Below are 16766 nucleotides of genomic sequence, written 5' to 3'. Positions count from 1 at the left end.
CATAAGTTTATTTTTCAATTTTCCTTTAAACTGACCGATCCATGATGACAAACAAACATGAAACAATGTATAATATAGGTTTAATATAAATATGTATATATCGTGTCCAAAATTGAGAAGCTTTGCTAATTAACATAATTATATGCATACATAACAAAAGCATTGGTTTATTATCAGGTAGCAAAGTAAATCTATAAAAATATGTTTCTTAACTGTAATTAATTCTGATAGTTTGTTTATTTTCAATACAACGTAAATAATAACATAATAGATCAATTAATAAAAACATTCAACATACAAGTCTTATACATTTTATAGGTTTTTAAACTTAACTTTATAATGGAAATTTACTAAAAAATAATCTTTATGTTGCACAACTGTATACTCGTTCGAAAGATTCCAGTATTGTTCTCAACAATGTAAAACTACCTGATGATTTTATTTTGAAACACATGTAAGATCATATTTTTCGCAATCAACGAGATTCCCAAAGAGTAATTGTCACGAATACTTATTCAAATTAAGACCATCTACACTAATACTGCTTCAGTAAAAAAGGTAACTCCTTAAATTCATGGATGGACTGGTCGAGGGTTTCTCACAAAACAAATTATAATGACGATTATAATGACGACAACAACAAAAATTGTCGGTATAATTGTTATAATTGCAATGCGCCAAGGCTGCCAAAAACTATCTTTAGTGTCTTTTTTGTCTTTAATTTCTGAAAGAAAAAATGTACAGACTAATTAATGCTTTATTTTAAACGTATTTCAATGCATCAAATACATGTCAATTATTATACAAATGATGAGTATATAACAAGAAGCAAATAGGTTTGGCAACAAGTTCTAACAACATTAGATTAAGCACTTTTTAGAAATTTATGTGTAATTTATGTGTTATGCTCATCTACAAAAGGATATACCAATTTAAATAAGCTTGATTCGTATGTTTAGAGTACATGTTAATCACACTTCAATTTCATTATTGTTTACTTTTTTGAAACATAAATGCTTTTTCAATAATATTGATAATACTTCACCAGAGGTAGTATTTGTGTACGGACAATCGGTGATGACCTCTTCCCCAAGACTGCAGTCGCTCCCTGTTCCATATATTATAAGGTCCCACTCAACTAATGTTCCTAAAAAGAATGTTTTTTGCTTCTCAGTGTCATGACAGCTAATATAAATTATATAAAATTTGAAATTTCACGGTAGATTGAATAGACTTTACATTTAAGCATAAGCGTTGAAAGAAAAGTTTGAACGCTTATGTCACCAACAGTTGAAACAGTAAACGCTAGCACTCGGTCGGGATGAATAAAAACATTTTCATATGCGTGCCTTGGGATATGGGCGTCGGCCATTACGGAAATCATTCAAGCAATATTATTCTACCTACCCCCAATTTAAAACAATTATATAAACTTAAACTTTTAATCATTCTAGTATTATGCGCGTAGCCCATGCATCTAGATGTAAAAGAAAATTTAAAAGAGGAATGTCCTGCTGTCAAGATCGGGAAAGATCCCATCTGACTGTTAAGCAGTGTAAGTACATGTATACGTTTGAAACATGGAAAAGTGTTATTTATTTTATTACTCATAAAGTTCCAAAAGTAACAACATGGTGATAGATGTGTCACTTATTCAAGTTGTACATGCATTTACTGTTACTTAAAAGTGAATACCTTCAAGCTGGCAGACGTATAAATTATTCATCTATAAAGCGATTACCCTACTGGCATGCGAGCAGTTCCTGTATAGAAGCAGTACCCGTATTTTTCATTTAAACGCTTGATTTTTACATGCATTCTTCAAAAATTTATTTCAAATCAAGCAGATACATAAACAAGACAAAATCTAAGTGTCAGTTCGGCAGTACGCATAAAAAGTATCATTTTAAATCACTTTCACCTGTGCGTTGTCAAAACGTGACCTTGTTTTATCTGGGGGATTCCGTCCTTGCGCGCATGCGCAAACATACTTACACGTGAGGCATGTTAAAGGGTTTTCCACTAATACCACCTGTTTATAGATAAGAAGGCAATGTGATAGCGTAATAAAAAATAATGTTTAAGTAACTACGATTTTTGTACGGGAACTGCTCGCATGCCAGTATATATGGTATAGAATAAATATTTCATTTATCGATTTCGTGACTTTTTTGTTTTCCATTTTCAAGTATCATGAATTTTGATGTGTTGCATAAAATGATATACATGGACATGTACAAATGGACGATATAGCAGCCATTTTAAATCTTACGCAATGTTTTAATGTTAGCTAAATCAACAACCACTTAGTATAAATATTTTCATACCGCAAAAAAAAAAAAAAAAAAAAAAAAGTTCGAGAATTAATTTGTTTAAAAATTTCTAAAATTATTTTCATATTATAACTAAAATAAAGTCATTAATGATAAAGATGTTGGTATCAATTTGTATTGAGAAAAGCTGCGTTAAAATAACTGACGATTTTAATTCGCTGGCATTTCTGCTTTCGGTAGAATAGTGCTTGCTATACGTATATGAAACTAGTTTTAAAGAGATGCTTTAAAAAGAGCTTTTAGCAAAGAAAATCACAGTAAATACGGTGTCTTTTAATATATTTACTTACTGCTCTTCACCGGTTCGTCGTTGAGTTTTAAAGTGCGAATTTAACATTTACAAAACTCGAATAAGTCATTCGTCATTTTAAATTCTTATATGATTATTTATCAATTTTATGAACTTATTCTGTCCGATGGTGTATATTTCATCACGATCTAGGAAATATCTAGTTTAATATACGCCTTTTATTCAAGTCGCATCAACGTTGTTTTCATACATCTGTAATGTATCGATGTATACGTACCAGTTTGGACTACAAGAAATATAGATAGCTGCACATAATCAATAGATCGCTTCACGTCGTCGAACTTCTACTAAATAATCTTTCTAGTGTAATAAAGTCTGTTCAACACGTGTTAAAACAGTGTACAGCTATAACTAGTAAACTATACAATGAAAAAAGAGTACAATTTTCTCATGTCATATCTCTGCAGTTTTACCTAACGTGTCTATGTTGTACAACGCACAGGAATACCATAAAAGAAACTATGATAGCTTTAAAGATGGTATAGCATATGTACTTACCGCTTGTGCAGCAATTGCACACACCGGTCTGTCCATTACTTCGAAATATTTGACCTATGTAATATAGGTTAATACATCCAAGAAAACTTTATTTACTAAAGCTATATGTAGGTAACAATATCATAATGTACGTACCGTATTCGTTCGGATCATGTTGCAATGACATTGTTAGCGTCCATGTTCCAACTGGATCCTCTCCCCAATGTTGTACAGACATCATTCTCCAAAAGTGTCTTGAATTTTTATCGTCATCTTCCTTTCTTCGTGTTAGAAGCTCACTTCTGGTTCCCATTGGTGAGTCAATGTACATCAAAACTGCACCCCTCAATGAATATTCAAACGTCACTGAAACGACTACGTGCTCTACTCGACTTACACAATTCTCTGTCGCATTGCAACCATCGATATTCACTGAACTTTCAACGCTCCGAGGATTGATTTGTGCTTGTATTTGTCTAATGTACAATATGTCAAATATATAGCTCTATACGCGTAATATTTATTACGTTAATGACAACGAAATGTCAATATTTCAAATGTACAGATATACCCAGGCAACATGTGATGTATCAGTCACAATACATACTTGTAAAAACATATTACGATCAAACGATATTGAGATAGAATTAGACAATCATAGAAATTAGATATTATCATATTCACGAACAAAGAAATAATCCTTTTTAAAATTTAAATATCTTTTGTATACAGGGAAGAGGGGTTTAGGTAATTATACTCATGTATGTACAATATAAGAACAGCCAAAGTTTGAAAAGTCAATTTCATATAACGGTTTAATTATCTTTCAAACAAAACAAATACAGAAGAAGCCGATGGGGAAAGTTTACATGACTACGTGCTGAAGTACACATAACTTTCTATTTCTTAAAAAACGTAATTAATTCTAATTGACACATAGAATTTATAAGTAGAAGCCAGGCATAGTTGCACATGGAAACTATGTGAATTTATATTAATTGAAGTATAAGTAAATAACGGTTGTTGAAATACACTGTAAATTATGTTATTTAATGAATTAATAAAAAAATTCTGTAAGACTTACTTATTTACTTTAACGGTTCCAGTACTGCACTTGTGTTGAGTTTGAAGACATGTCCAGTTCTGGGCTGCTACTATTAATGCCTGTGTATCCAAAAGTCCATAACCAAACCAATCGCTGACTAAAGATCCAGTAAAAAAAAACAATAGATTATTTTTTATTAACATTTGTGTGTACAATCTTACTTTTAGAAATATTTTGGTTGGATTAGGTGATAACTACCCTTTAATTTCATTTATGACCTCCATACTCTACTATTATAATGAACATTTCAAATAGCTAACTTACCTTCTCTCCCTACACCATTGGTTTTGAATTGTCCATTTAGCAATCCATCACTTTTGGACGTGATAACAATCAGCTCTTGCATGTCTCTCCATGACAAATTTGGACTTTAAATTTAAAAAAAACATAAACACAAAAAGTAAAACCACATGAAATATGTAAAAATAAATAAATAAAAAGGTGATATTCACATTATTTTGGTTTAGGTAAGTCAGTAATATTGTGACGTTATACTAATAATTATTATACGTTTTTACTGAAATATTTATAAATATATTTTTCCTCTTGTAAGGATCATAATCATCATCAGCAAACCATCTCCATTCTTGATGATGATGATATCATCATACTATTAGAAATTAAAATCATCATCATCAATTTCTACTGAAATGTGTCTCGATCTTAATATGCACGTGTCTTCGTTTCATTTAATTGAAAAGATAAAACGTGTTCAATTTTGATGACGTACTTAGCTTCGAGTACCAGTGCTATTATTCCGGACGCTGCGGCTGCAGCTGCAGAAGTACCGGTGAACGACGTTGTACATTGACCGCTTATATCAGACGAGCACTAACACGTTCATGAAATGAAAATAAGTGCTATATTCATATAAAACGATTCAGTCATATTATAACTCAAAATCTGAATTTCCTTAACAACGGACACTCGTAACTGAACGGCATATATGGTCAAAAATCAAAACTATACATTAGCATTTTAAAACCAAAAAGACCCATTTACGAAAGTTATCTATAAGAATCAGATAAATAAAACAATTTGTGCCAGACACGATTCTAAAATTTTATTTCCAACATACCAAATTATCCACTGTACTACTACCGGGACCACTGAAAGTACTGGCTAACACAGCTGAGCATGGCTCTGCATAACCAGGGGGCTTGAGATCTCTAGATACAGCATTGATGCCAATCGTGTAGATACTACTGATGTAGCCATCCATGTTACAGTTATCATCATAGCCGCCATTTCCCGCCGAAAAGACGTATATTACACCCTGACCGTTTCGAAGCTGAAGGAAAAATAAAGGATTGATGTAATAAAAATGATGAGAATTGCACAATTATGTGACTGTTTTTTTTACTTTTAAGAACTTTGAAGTGATTGAGATGAGGACATCACAATCGTCATAAAAATCATATCCTATGAATATAATGCTGCTATTTCATAAATGTAAATAGCTCAATAGCAAATAAATAAATAAATACTTTGCTGGATTGAATATTCAGTTTTTGGCCGTGTAAAGACGCCTGCTGTTGGTAGGAATCAAACACCAATTTCCGATTGTCGGTAACTTTAATATTGATTTTATAACATTGCTCATTAAGACCACAAACATTCTACTTTAATCATTATTTGCAGCTAAACCTTTGTTGTTCCATGCTTTAAAGCAGATTCAACGTTGGCAGATGGACCATCAAATGTATTTTCGTTTCCACCCCAACTATTTGAAGACACATGTGCACCGTTGTTACTTAACGCACTGGCTTTACATGCATCTGTCACCCCAAAACTCCCAATCATACGAATAGCTACAATATGAAAATAAGAATATATCTCAGCTCTGTCCAACGCAATCAATGAATAATTTCAAGTATGGTTCGAGTTGATTATTTTGTGCGATATTTTAGTGTGGTCCTAATTAGTAAAATCTGAAGATGTTCCAACATAAAGAAATTTCAAGCGAATATGTCTACAATGGGCACATTTGCAATAAGTACTTTACATATTGAAAAAAAAAACAATAAAATATTTCTTGCAAACATGCAGTTAGAGTTCTAAGTGTTCAAGTGAGTACAATTATGAATGATAAAAATATCTTATTTTAAGACACTGTATCATTTGCTATATAAAGATATATAATATCTGACCAAGCATCTCCCACTTACAACTTTTATAATTCAGTGTGATGTTTGATACTCAACACAATTGTTTACTGTATTTTAGATATTCCATTATCGACCAATTTAAATTGACTATGAACAAAATCATTGTTGCTTTTGTACATTTTAGAATGAATTGTGTTCAATTTTAAATGTGTTTTCTTCGGAACGAGACCTTTTTTTTAAATTCGGTTTAAGAGTTTTTTGGAATCACATATGGAATTATGTCAGCGTTTTAGACATTGATCCCGATGCAATCCGCCATCGTTTAAAGCAAGCTTTGTGAATTGTGTTGGATTTCCAAGATTGATCCGCCATGCCCGAATAATCGAGTAACTGTATTTCTATTCTCCGCTATCATATAGGTTAGAATTCAACAAGGAAAGTTCAACGTTAAATTATGTCACTTTCTTGATAGGTCCTGGTTCTTTCTGTACCAGTTTGTGCTTATATTATCGGGGTAACGTCGGGTCTTCATAATAACACTATCAGTGCGTTTTAATTAAAAAGAAAAAAAAAGAAAAAGATAAAACAAAAAAACCTTACCAACAAGCTGTGCTTGATGGGCTATGCCTATATTGCATAAAGTATTCTTTGTGCCCATCGATACCCCAGCACACCTGGTCCCGTGTCTGAAAAACACAAATTTATGTACTTGCGTGAAAAATTATTTTCGTTTACTTTTCTAACAATACTATTATGTCATTTGCTTAATGTTTTGTATATAAAAACTTGCCACACAATTACGGACAAAAGAAATCCTTTTTCCTCACATATATATTTTTAAGTCAATGTGTCTGCATCTATTTGATATAAACTTATAGATAGAAAAATGCCTATTTATATTTATTTAATCATGCTGTGTCATGCCTTAGCGTTAGTAAGGTACAGGCTAATACAAAAAACACCTCAAAAATGAGCAAGCAAACTGCATCGAAACTTACGAATCTCCAGGTGCGGGACTTGGATCATTATCATGATCATAAACATCTTGGCTGTATTTGGTATTCTGTCAAATATGATAAAACTGACTTGTATTATTTTAATGAATTAATTCCATAAGGCAAAATGCTTATTGCTCGGTACATTCCTTACTTAGACACTGAGGAAATAGGCGTTTGAATTGGTACCCAGCTACTTAAAAAATATATCTATATTGGCTCAGCATTATCCGTTGTATCCGATATTTTGCATAATAATAACAACTGTTTTATACTTAGAGTGACAGCCCTCCTTTCAATACTATATGTTTTAAACTATCTATAAAACCTATTACAATTTATGAAATAGTAACTTTAAATGTCATCTTGTATTGTATTCCAATTCCACAAGAGCCCTGAACATTAATGACTATTTTGACACATTGTTATCCCATGTATATGAATATCAAAGTGCAGGATTAATAACCATTGTTGGTGACTTCAATATTCGTGTTGGTGAAAAGAATGACTACATTCCCGGCGTAGATCTGGTACCACCCAGAGATGTAATAGACTTTACTACAAGCCAAAATAGTGACACATTCATTGACTTTCTTCTAAGTGCAAACCTTTGTATATTGAATGGGCGGAATACAAAAAACAATGACTTCACAAGCATTTCATCCAAGGGCAGCTCGGTGGTTGATTATTGTCTTGTGCCTTACGAACAGTTAGAGAAGTTTATAGAATTCGAAGTTAAGCGAGCTCCTGAACTTGTGAACGAGGCACTTGGTGTAGAAACATTAGAGAATATAAAAATTCCAGACCACTCAGTACTAATATGGAATATTATGTTGAATGAAAGAAATAGAGACAATAACACAAGCAGTGAATTAAAGGCTGAACAAAAGACCTATATACGATATAAACGAAATGATATTCCAGATATTTTTATGAATGAAGAAGAAATTCATTGTCAATTAAAACAAAAGATACGAATTCTCGAAAGCAACCAAAATGAGCAATCGTGCATTGATGAATCCTACGGAGATTTTGTGGAAATATTGAAAACCCAAATGAACAAATATTTAAGCCCCAAAACAATTGACGACAGTTCAAAGGGAAATAATAGAAAAAGAAGATTACAAAAACCTTGGTGGAATACTAATCTTTCGGAATTATGGCAAGATATGTGTAAAAAGGAAAAGGCATGGAATAAATGCGATAGTAGCGCCAGACATATGAAACAACAATTCAAATTTGAATTTAAGCAAGCTAGAAACCTTTTTGACAAGACTGTTCAGAAACGAAAGCGTGAACATTGGCGAAAAACACAAGTGCAATTACTTGAATCATGTGATAATAAACAGCCTGGTGAATTCTGGAAAACCATCGGGAAAATAGGAGTTGGAAAGGAGAGAACAAATGAAATCCCAATGGAAACAACGCTAGCAGACGGAAGCATTACGACATCACAAAAGAAAGTTCTTGACAATTGGAAAGATGCTTTTAAGTCACTATTTACAAACAATTATGATATAATGGAGCATACGGATAATATAGATGCGTCAAATACAGGCACGTTTAATAGTGATATACTCAATGAAGGCATATCAATAAATGAAGTAGAGAGAGCGGTCAAATCTCTTAATTTGAATAAGGCAATGGGCAATGATGAGGTCCCGGCGGAAGTTATTCAATCCCTCACATGCATCGACTATTTACATAAACTATTTTGTGTTTGTTTCGCCACAGGAAAGATACCTAAAGTTTGGAGTGACGGAATAATTACACCAGTGTTAAAAATCCAAGTGCTGATAAAACTGATCCTGGAAATTATAGAGGGATAACTGTAACTTCTGCTGTATACAAAGCTTACTGCTCCGTACTAAATGCACGTTTATTTAAGTGGTGTGAGGATAATGAAATAGTCTCGGACTCACAAAACGGATTTCGACGAAATAGAAGCACCGTTGACCACTTATCGAGACTGACGGATATCATTGAAAACAGGAAAAAACATAAACAGTCGACTTTTGTGTGCTTTGTCGATTTAAGCAAAGCCTATGACAGGATAGAGAGACAAACCCTTTGGCATAAAATGCAGAAACTCGGTGTTAAAGGTAACATGTTACTTGCAATCAAATCTTTATACAAGGATGTGCGATGTGCGGTGAAAATTAATAATTACACAACTGAATGGTTCCAAGTAGACATTGGCTTGAAGCAAGGGTGTCTGCTTTCCACGACAGCATTTAACATTTACATTGATGACCTTAGTAAACAACTAGAAGAATTGAACATTGGTATAAATATAGATGGACGAACTATTTGCCACCTCCTCTATGCTGACGACTTAGCACTCATAGCCGAAAACGAAGAGCAACTTCAAGTAATGATAGACTGCCTGGGGGCGTGGTGTAATCGAAACAACATGACGGTGAATATTGATAAAACAAAGGCGGTGCATTTCCGTAGAAATACAGTAATAAGAAGTAACTTTTCGTTCAAAATAAATAATATCTTAATAGACTACGTGGACCGATACAAATACCTCGGCTTGATGTTAAATGAAACAATGGACTACTCACAAATAGCTAAGTATGTAGCCGACGCTGCCACTCGATCGCTTGGATTACTAATAAGCAAATTCAAAGTGATGGGAGGAATGCCATATAATGTGTTCACCAAACTTTATGACAGTATGGTGTGGCCCGTAATTAGTTATGGTGCCGCGGTATGGGGCACCAGAGAGTTCTCTTCAATTAACGCTGTACATCACCGGGCATGCAGATTTTACCTAGGAGTGGGCAAGTACACGTCTAATGCAGCGGTGACGGGAGATATGGGATGGATACCACCACAGATACGTCAATGGAAGTCAGTTATTGGCCACTGGTTCCGGCTAAATGCTATGGACAAAAGTAGACTTAACAACCATATTTTCCAGTGGTCATTTAGTTCAAGAGCCCGTATGAAAAACTGGTGTTTTAGTCTTGAAAAACTTGTAACGCGCGCATGGCTAAATACATTAAAAACCAATGATATCTATCCAGTTGCAACAAGAAAACAAATTAATAACAAAATACAATCGTTTTTGTTTAATGAATTTAAAGCTAACTGGCAAAGATGTATAAACTCAGATACGGGAGTTAGTGGCAAAAATAGAGGTAATAAATTAAGACACTACAGAACATTTAAGAGTGAATATAAAACAGAAACATATATTAAAAGTGAAATTTTATCAAGAAGTCACAGAAGTGCTTTGGCGAAATTTAGAACTGGGGTAGCCCCTCTCAAAATAGAGACTGGTCGCTATAATAGCTTACCAATTGATCAAAGACTATGTTTTCACTGCAACACATGTATTGAAGATGAGATTCATGTATTAATCCATTGTTCTTTATATGACACAATTAGACAAGAGTTATATAGAAAAGTCACTGAACAGAATCAAGATTTTCCATTGTATAGTGAGTCAGAACAGTTTGTCTATCTATTGTCAAATGCCGATATTGTTAAATATACGGCCAGAGCCTGCTCTAATATTTTACAAGAAAGACGTAAAAAGTTGTACAATTGCATGTGATATTTGCTTAATTTTTTAAAAATGAGTTTATAAGTTTTAATGTGTATATATCTATTTTCACGGTTTGACATGTTAAATAAGTATTTTATTAATAATGTCTTAATTTAATGTTTATACGAGTCGTTTAAGGTTTGTTTTAATTTCCAAGAATGAGAATATGTTTATTTTATATGGTAATGTGATATGCAATATTATCTCTTAAATTAGTCTCTCATAACTCTTTTAGAGTGGTTTTGTACATTACTTGCATTTTATCTATTTTATTGTATTTAATATGTTATATATGTACAAAAGTGAGACTTAAATAAAGTATCTGTCTGTCTGTCTGTAACATTAGCTGAAATTAACTATCCTGGTTGAACCGAGTTTAAAGTAATACGGATAAATACAAAGAAACTTACATATCTTTCTTTTAGGTCATCGTGTGTATGTTCTACGCCATTGTCTACTATCGCTATATTGACCCCTTTACCGGTAAAATTTGATTGCCATGCCTCAAGTATTGTCATGGACACGCTAGAACTTCTGTCCTTTATAAACGATAATATTATGGTTCCTGAATCTTGCCGTGTTCATTTAATCAATGTATTTAATATACTGACAACATCTGACTCTTTTATGAACTCAATTCGTTTTCAAACAAATCAATTTAAAACTGACCAGTTTTAAAATAGATGTGAAAAATATGCCGCAAACGCACGCACACTCACGGGCATGCAGTCGCGCGCACATGCATATGATATTACATCTGTATATTCGTACCTAAATATCTTAGATATTTATTATTAAATGTCCGTAGCAGTGCTATATAGTATATATTATATTATCACGAGTTATACTTTAAATGCTTTAAACATATAATATGAAAATTGAAAATACTTTGCATTTGTCGCAACCTATGCAAATTAAAGCTTACAATGTACCACATTTGGCTCCATAATGGGTCTGTTACTGTAAACTGTCTAAGACTCACATTTCCCCAGGTTTGTTGTTCAATAAAAACAATCTTCAATTATATAACATTATAGTGAGAATAACGTACAGTTTTTCCATTTGTCAACATTTACATTAGAAAAAGTTATTTATGGATTCTGAGAAAAAAATATGTAAATGACTAACAAAGTAGAAGCGGAATTAAACAGATATATTTTACTATACTATTACACGATCAAATTATTTATATATTTTTTTAATTTTTGTAAACAAAGTTTACAAACGAAAATAAATGGTAATAAAAACTCTGTTTAAAACATGTTGAAAATATTTTAAGATACCGATTTTTAATAATATCTTTTACACAAACGACATTTTGATGTTAAAGCAGCATACCTAGAGATTATTATGTATACGTATTTATACGAAAATTTTGAAAATTTATTTAAACTAAAATTTTGTGAAGTGAACAAAGGAAGTAATTTACACATTGTACATAGCACTCAAAATCCAGGTTAACTACCATCGAAATGTCTAATAATGCCAAAAAAGCCCTCACTGCGTTAGTCATGCAGCAGAAATAGGGTGAAAAATACTGCAGACACAGTAATTAATCACGCATAACATTTAAATTTTTAATTAAACATTGAATTCTTTTACTTTTCTTAAAATCCTAGTACATTTTTCTCAAGTTTGATTTTCTTGAAATTCTTTTGCTAATCTTAAGACATGCATTTTTTAAGCAAAAACTAATCATAGTATGAATGAAACATTTTGTTAGGAAAAGGCCATAAAACACGAATACTGAATATTATACCTTTCTCTGCATGCCCACACTTTTAAGCTTGTACCTTATCTTTCTTGAGGAAGATCTAGGCACGTCGTCCCTTGTGAGTAAAAATAAGTCATCTGTGATCTGTGTAATGTAAAATACAAGAATTATAAAAAAGAAATTACATTTATCATTTAAACTATAACTTATTATGTAACACTATATATACAATGCTTAAAAGGTCTAGATCGAATTTTCGGTGGTTATAATATCAGTAGTACGTACCTGTAACATAGAGAAAATCTGAATCAGCAAATAAAGCCGAAAACGTCAAAATTGAAAATGTTGCAGACTCGGGTTTGATTGCGCCTGTTGGAAGACGGTAGTGGTGATTGCAAGCTACCGTCCACGACGCTCAAGCCTTATTCAACATTTTGTCATGAAAATAATTAAACATCCGCAGATGTCTTTATACGGCGTTAATCATTTAAGCTAATTAATGACACACATTCATGTTATTCAATGAAAATCGGCGTAAAGTCCCCGGATATTGCGTTTCCTCTTAACGAGAAAATAATTGGCATCACTATATAAAATGGAATTTTTAAATGGGGATCAGAGGTAATGAAGCCTGCATATCACGAACAAACCTCAAAAGACAAATTAAAAAGTAGGCAACACATTCTAGTAGAAATTTTACAGTATTTAAGTAGGAATACTGGAATCGCCCAATTAAAAATATATCAAACAAGCACCATAAAACACAACATAAATGGAGTGCTGAACGATTTTCCAGGATCGGAAATATAACATCTTGGATTAAATGTACGTTGGGACGATTTACGGCATCCACATGACACCGACAATATTGGTGTGACATTAAAATAGAGAAAAACCGAATCGCCCAAACTGATAAAATTGAAAATATTCAAGGCTCGTTTGATGGAGCCTGTTCAAAGACAGTTGTGGTAATTGCAAGATACCGTCTACGACCCCTTGCATCGTCTTCAACATAATTCAACATTGGCTTTGGCGATAAAAAATAAATATTTTGGTAATAATAAAACCGAAACCTATGACAACCATGCCTTGTTTGATAGAAAGAAATTTAACACATACAATTATTTGTGCAAAAAAAGCATACCTGGTTTTGAAGTACAAATCCATTTTTGATCGCTATTTCTTCCGCGTCCCTAATAGACATTTCAGCTTTCATAAGCCACTCATTACTGTATCTTTGAGAACACTTGCAATTTAAAAACTGATTCAGTATAACTACGTAAATGAACACATTAAAGACAATTATTTGGATCCGGTTGTTCATTTTACCATATTAAACAAATCATCTGATATCGTAAAGTGATAAAAGGAATGATATATTACCTAATACTGGATAAATAAACAAAAGCATAGCAATAATTTAAATATATTTGAGAGGTTAGTCCATGGTACTGCAGCCCTTATCTATGCCATAAAACACTAAACCATGAGGTAATAAAAATCATTGCGTTTGAACAAGGGTTTTCTGTAAAATATGATAAACAAGATCAACAAGGAAAGGCGGCGTTCAATTCTATTATTGATATCAATACATATGATAAATAACAATCATAAAACGTAATAGAACTGAGTATTCGAATATGATACGTGATTGGTCAAGAGATATAAACCTTTATACTACTTTAAGGCACACAAAAAAGCTTTCGATGTCGGATAAGGACCCCAGTCATGTACGCTTAAAGAGTTAATTTTGAAAGTAATTTACCTACATACAATGTCCACTAGCCAAAGATATAAATTTTGAGCCCAAATTAATGTACAGTAATCTGAGACAATAATAAAAGAAGGTAGCCCTTAAAAGGGCTATTGGTGACTAGCAAAGGGCTGCCTTACAAGCCGTCATTCGTACTAGCGGCTCACGCACAATAGTACACCATCCTTGTCGACACTGCTTACTTTGTAGGGCCACTCCCCTCGGCTTTAGTCAGGACAACGGCAGTTAACTTCATGCAAGCTAAGTCGTGCCGCCTTATACGTAATTCCGAGCTGTAGAAAACATGAGTCACAACTTCACTAATAGACTACTTACTTCTTAACACAATACATATATTGATATATCTCTTCATATTCATAACTTGTAATACATTTTAACATTTAAACATAAATTGCATTCTTTAATTGTGGTGTCAACCTCCTTATGAAAAGATCAGTTTCTGACATTTACAATGAGGATACTATTAAAGCCACTTTTCATATTAATTCATTATTTTCAATGAGATCATCTGTTCTGAATAAGAACGTTTTCAATATTTATAAGCTCAATTGCTGACTTCTATTTTCTGACGTTCACACAAACAGAAGAATTTTTAAACCTGTATATTATCAGTATCATATGATGTGTGACTTAAATGTTCAATTACAATTCTTACTGCACATGCATTTTTACATCTGATTACTTTTACACTATGGGATAATGTATGTTGCGTTAATTATTTTATTTTCAAAAAGATGTCATTCGTTTTTCCTGTGTGAGAATCCTTCTTCCGGCTCAACGGTTGGTCTGCAAGAATAACGAAGTAACATATATTTCGGATATCAATGATATACTATACTTTACGTAGTACTATTATCCAATAAAACAATTAAAACGTTAGCCGTTTCTATAATAATAATAGTAATAATAATAAATTAATAATAATTATAATAAAACTAATAATAAATATAAAGACAATTATACCATCGACAATAATTATTATTATACTCACAGATTTGGAAACATATATAATTATTATAATACTAATAACAAATAATAATAATTATATTAATTAATAATATAGTAATTTCTTAGAAAACCCTCTGGCAAATAGGTGATCAATAAAACAATAACCCTCTGGCAGCGAAAGGGTAATACTTATTGTTTAGGGCGCTAATAAGCCTGCTGTTGTTCACCCAACCCCCACCTTATTTTCCATAAAAGCTTCCTGCTCCGCGTTCCCGCTTATTTGTGTGTTTTCGCGAACGTGTTAAACAGCGGAGGCGCGGAGCGAAAACACTCTTTTTAGCAGAGGCGCGATACGAGTTTTACTGTATGTATAAAACGGCGGGGGCGCGGAGCGAATACATGCTAATTAGCGGAACGCAGGACGAAAAGTCGAGATTTTAACTACTAAACCGGTGGCGTGATGTGCGAAAATAGGCTTTTTAGCTGGGCCGTGGGACAGATTTAATAAATAAAACATCGCCCTGCGTGGGCGTGGAGCGAAATTTGAAACATACAACGGCGGACCCGAAGCAAATGCAATATTGCCCCGCGGGGGCGCGGAGCGAGATGTAAGAAATAAAATGACAGCGACACGGAGCAAAAACACGCTTATTAGCTTAGTTTAATGAATATAGTAAACGGCGGGGGCTTCATTTTTACTTGTTAATTCTCGACTATTTGCTTGGCGGGGTCGTGGGTCCAAGAAAAAATAATGATATGGGATACATCCGAAAGAAAGACGGCACATTATGCCGATAAGAATTTGAAAAAGTTTTTGGGAAAAGAATAACATACACATTTGTTCTTTTATTTAGGATATATAGTATATTTAGAAATAACATGTAAATATATATCACCATTCCTTACTAAACTTTGCTTTGTACAATAATTAAACATTTACTGTCTTCCTAATACTGTATTCGTTCATTTTTAAGTAAAACTTCCAAAAATTAAGATGACGCGAACCAAAAATTATTTTAAACTATTTTATTCAATGATATATGCTGTCAGTATGCTTAAACTAAAATCTTGATATACAATAACACACAAAGGTCATTAACATTTTAATGCCATATTATCTCAAACGGATGTCAATTTACAAACTACTACTAAATTGGTTTGGCTTTGTATCATTATCATTAAAGATACCAAATTAATTTCACTCAGTCAAGTGAGTTGTATTGTACGACAGAGAATATCAATTTAACGAATTAATAAAGCTTGTTATATTTAGTGTTAAATTTCACACCTTGTATATATGAGTATTCGTATGATTGTGTGCTTGCGCGTGCACGTGTGTATGGGTCAATAAGTGTTGCAAAAAGGCAATATGCAAAATATTATTTAGTTATTAACGTACACCTTCTGTGGTTTGAGGAAAGATACATGTTATATAATTTCTAC

General features: G+C 32.8%; 1 protein-coding gene across 1 annotated transcript; it reads right to left on the bottom strand.

Annotated features, from left to right (window-relative positions):
* On the bottom strand, positions 1 to 14167 carry LOC132751180 (furin-like). The gene is made up of 14 exons (XM_060741318.1): positions 13746 to 14167; positions 12647 to 12745; positions 11813 to 11902; positions 11298 to 11426; positions 7332 to 7396; positions 6934 to 7019; positions 5873 to 6036; positions 5304 to 5516; positions 4956 to 5056; positions 4490 to 4593; positions 4205 to 4322; positions 3277 to 3596; positions 1046 to 1147; positions 1 to 724 (listed from the first exon to the last, which is right to left on the bottom strand). The coding sequence occupies exons 1-14, from the start codon at positions 13923 to 13925 to the stop codon at positions 573 to 575; spliced, it is 1923 nt and encodes a 640-aa protein (XP_060597301.1). The 5' UTR covers positions 13926 to 14167; the 3' UTR covers positions 1 to 572.
* Positions 14168 to 16766: the final 2599 nt, after the last annotated feature.

This window comes from Ruditapes philippinarum, unplaced genomic scaffold (assembly GCF_026571515.1).
Source record: "Ruditapes philippinarum isolate M1 unplaced genomic scaffold, ASM2657151v2 ctg6018_1_1_1_1, whole genome shotgun sequence".
Taxonomy (NCBI): domain Eukaryota; kingdom Metazoa; phylum Mollusca; class Bivalvia; order Venerida; family Veneridae; genus Ruditapes; species Ruditapes philippinarum.
Note: the sequence above shows the minus strand (reverse complement) of the source record. Positions and strands in the feature narration are given on the sequence as shown.

Coding starts and splice junctions, on each gene's coding strand:
- LOC132751180 (XM_060741318.1), bottom strand. CDS start 13,925: ATGAACAACCGGATCCAAATAATTGTCTTTAATGTGTTCATTTACGTA. Junction 4,594..4,955: donor GCACTGGTACTCGAAGCTAA/GTACGTCATCAA, acceptor TTAAATTTAAAG/TCCAAATTTGTCATGGAGAG. Junction 4,323..4,489: donor CAATGGTGTAGGGAGAGAAG/GTAAGTTAGCTA, acceptor CTGGATCTTTAG/TCAGCGATTGGTTTGGTTAT.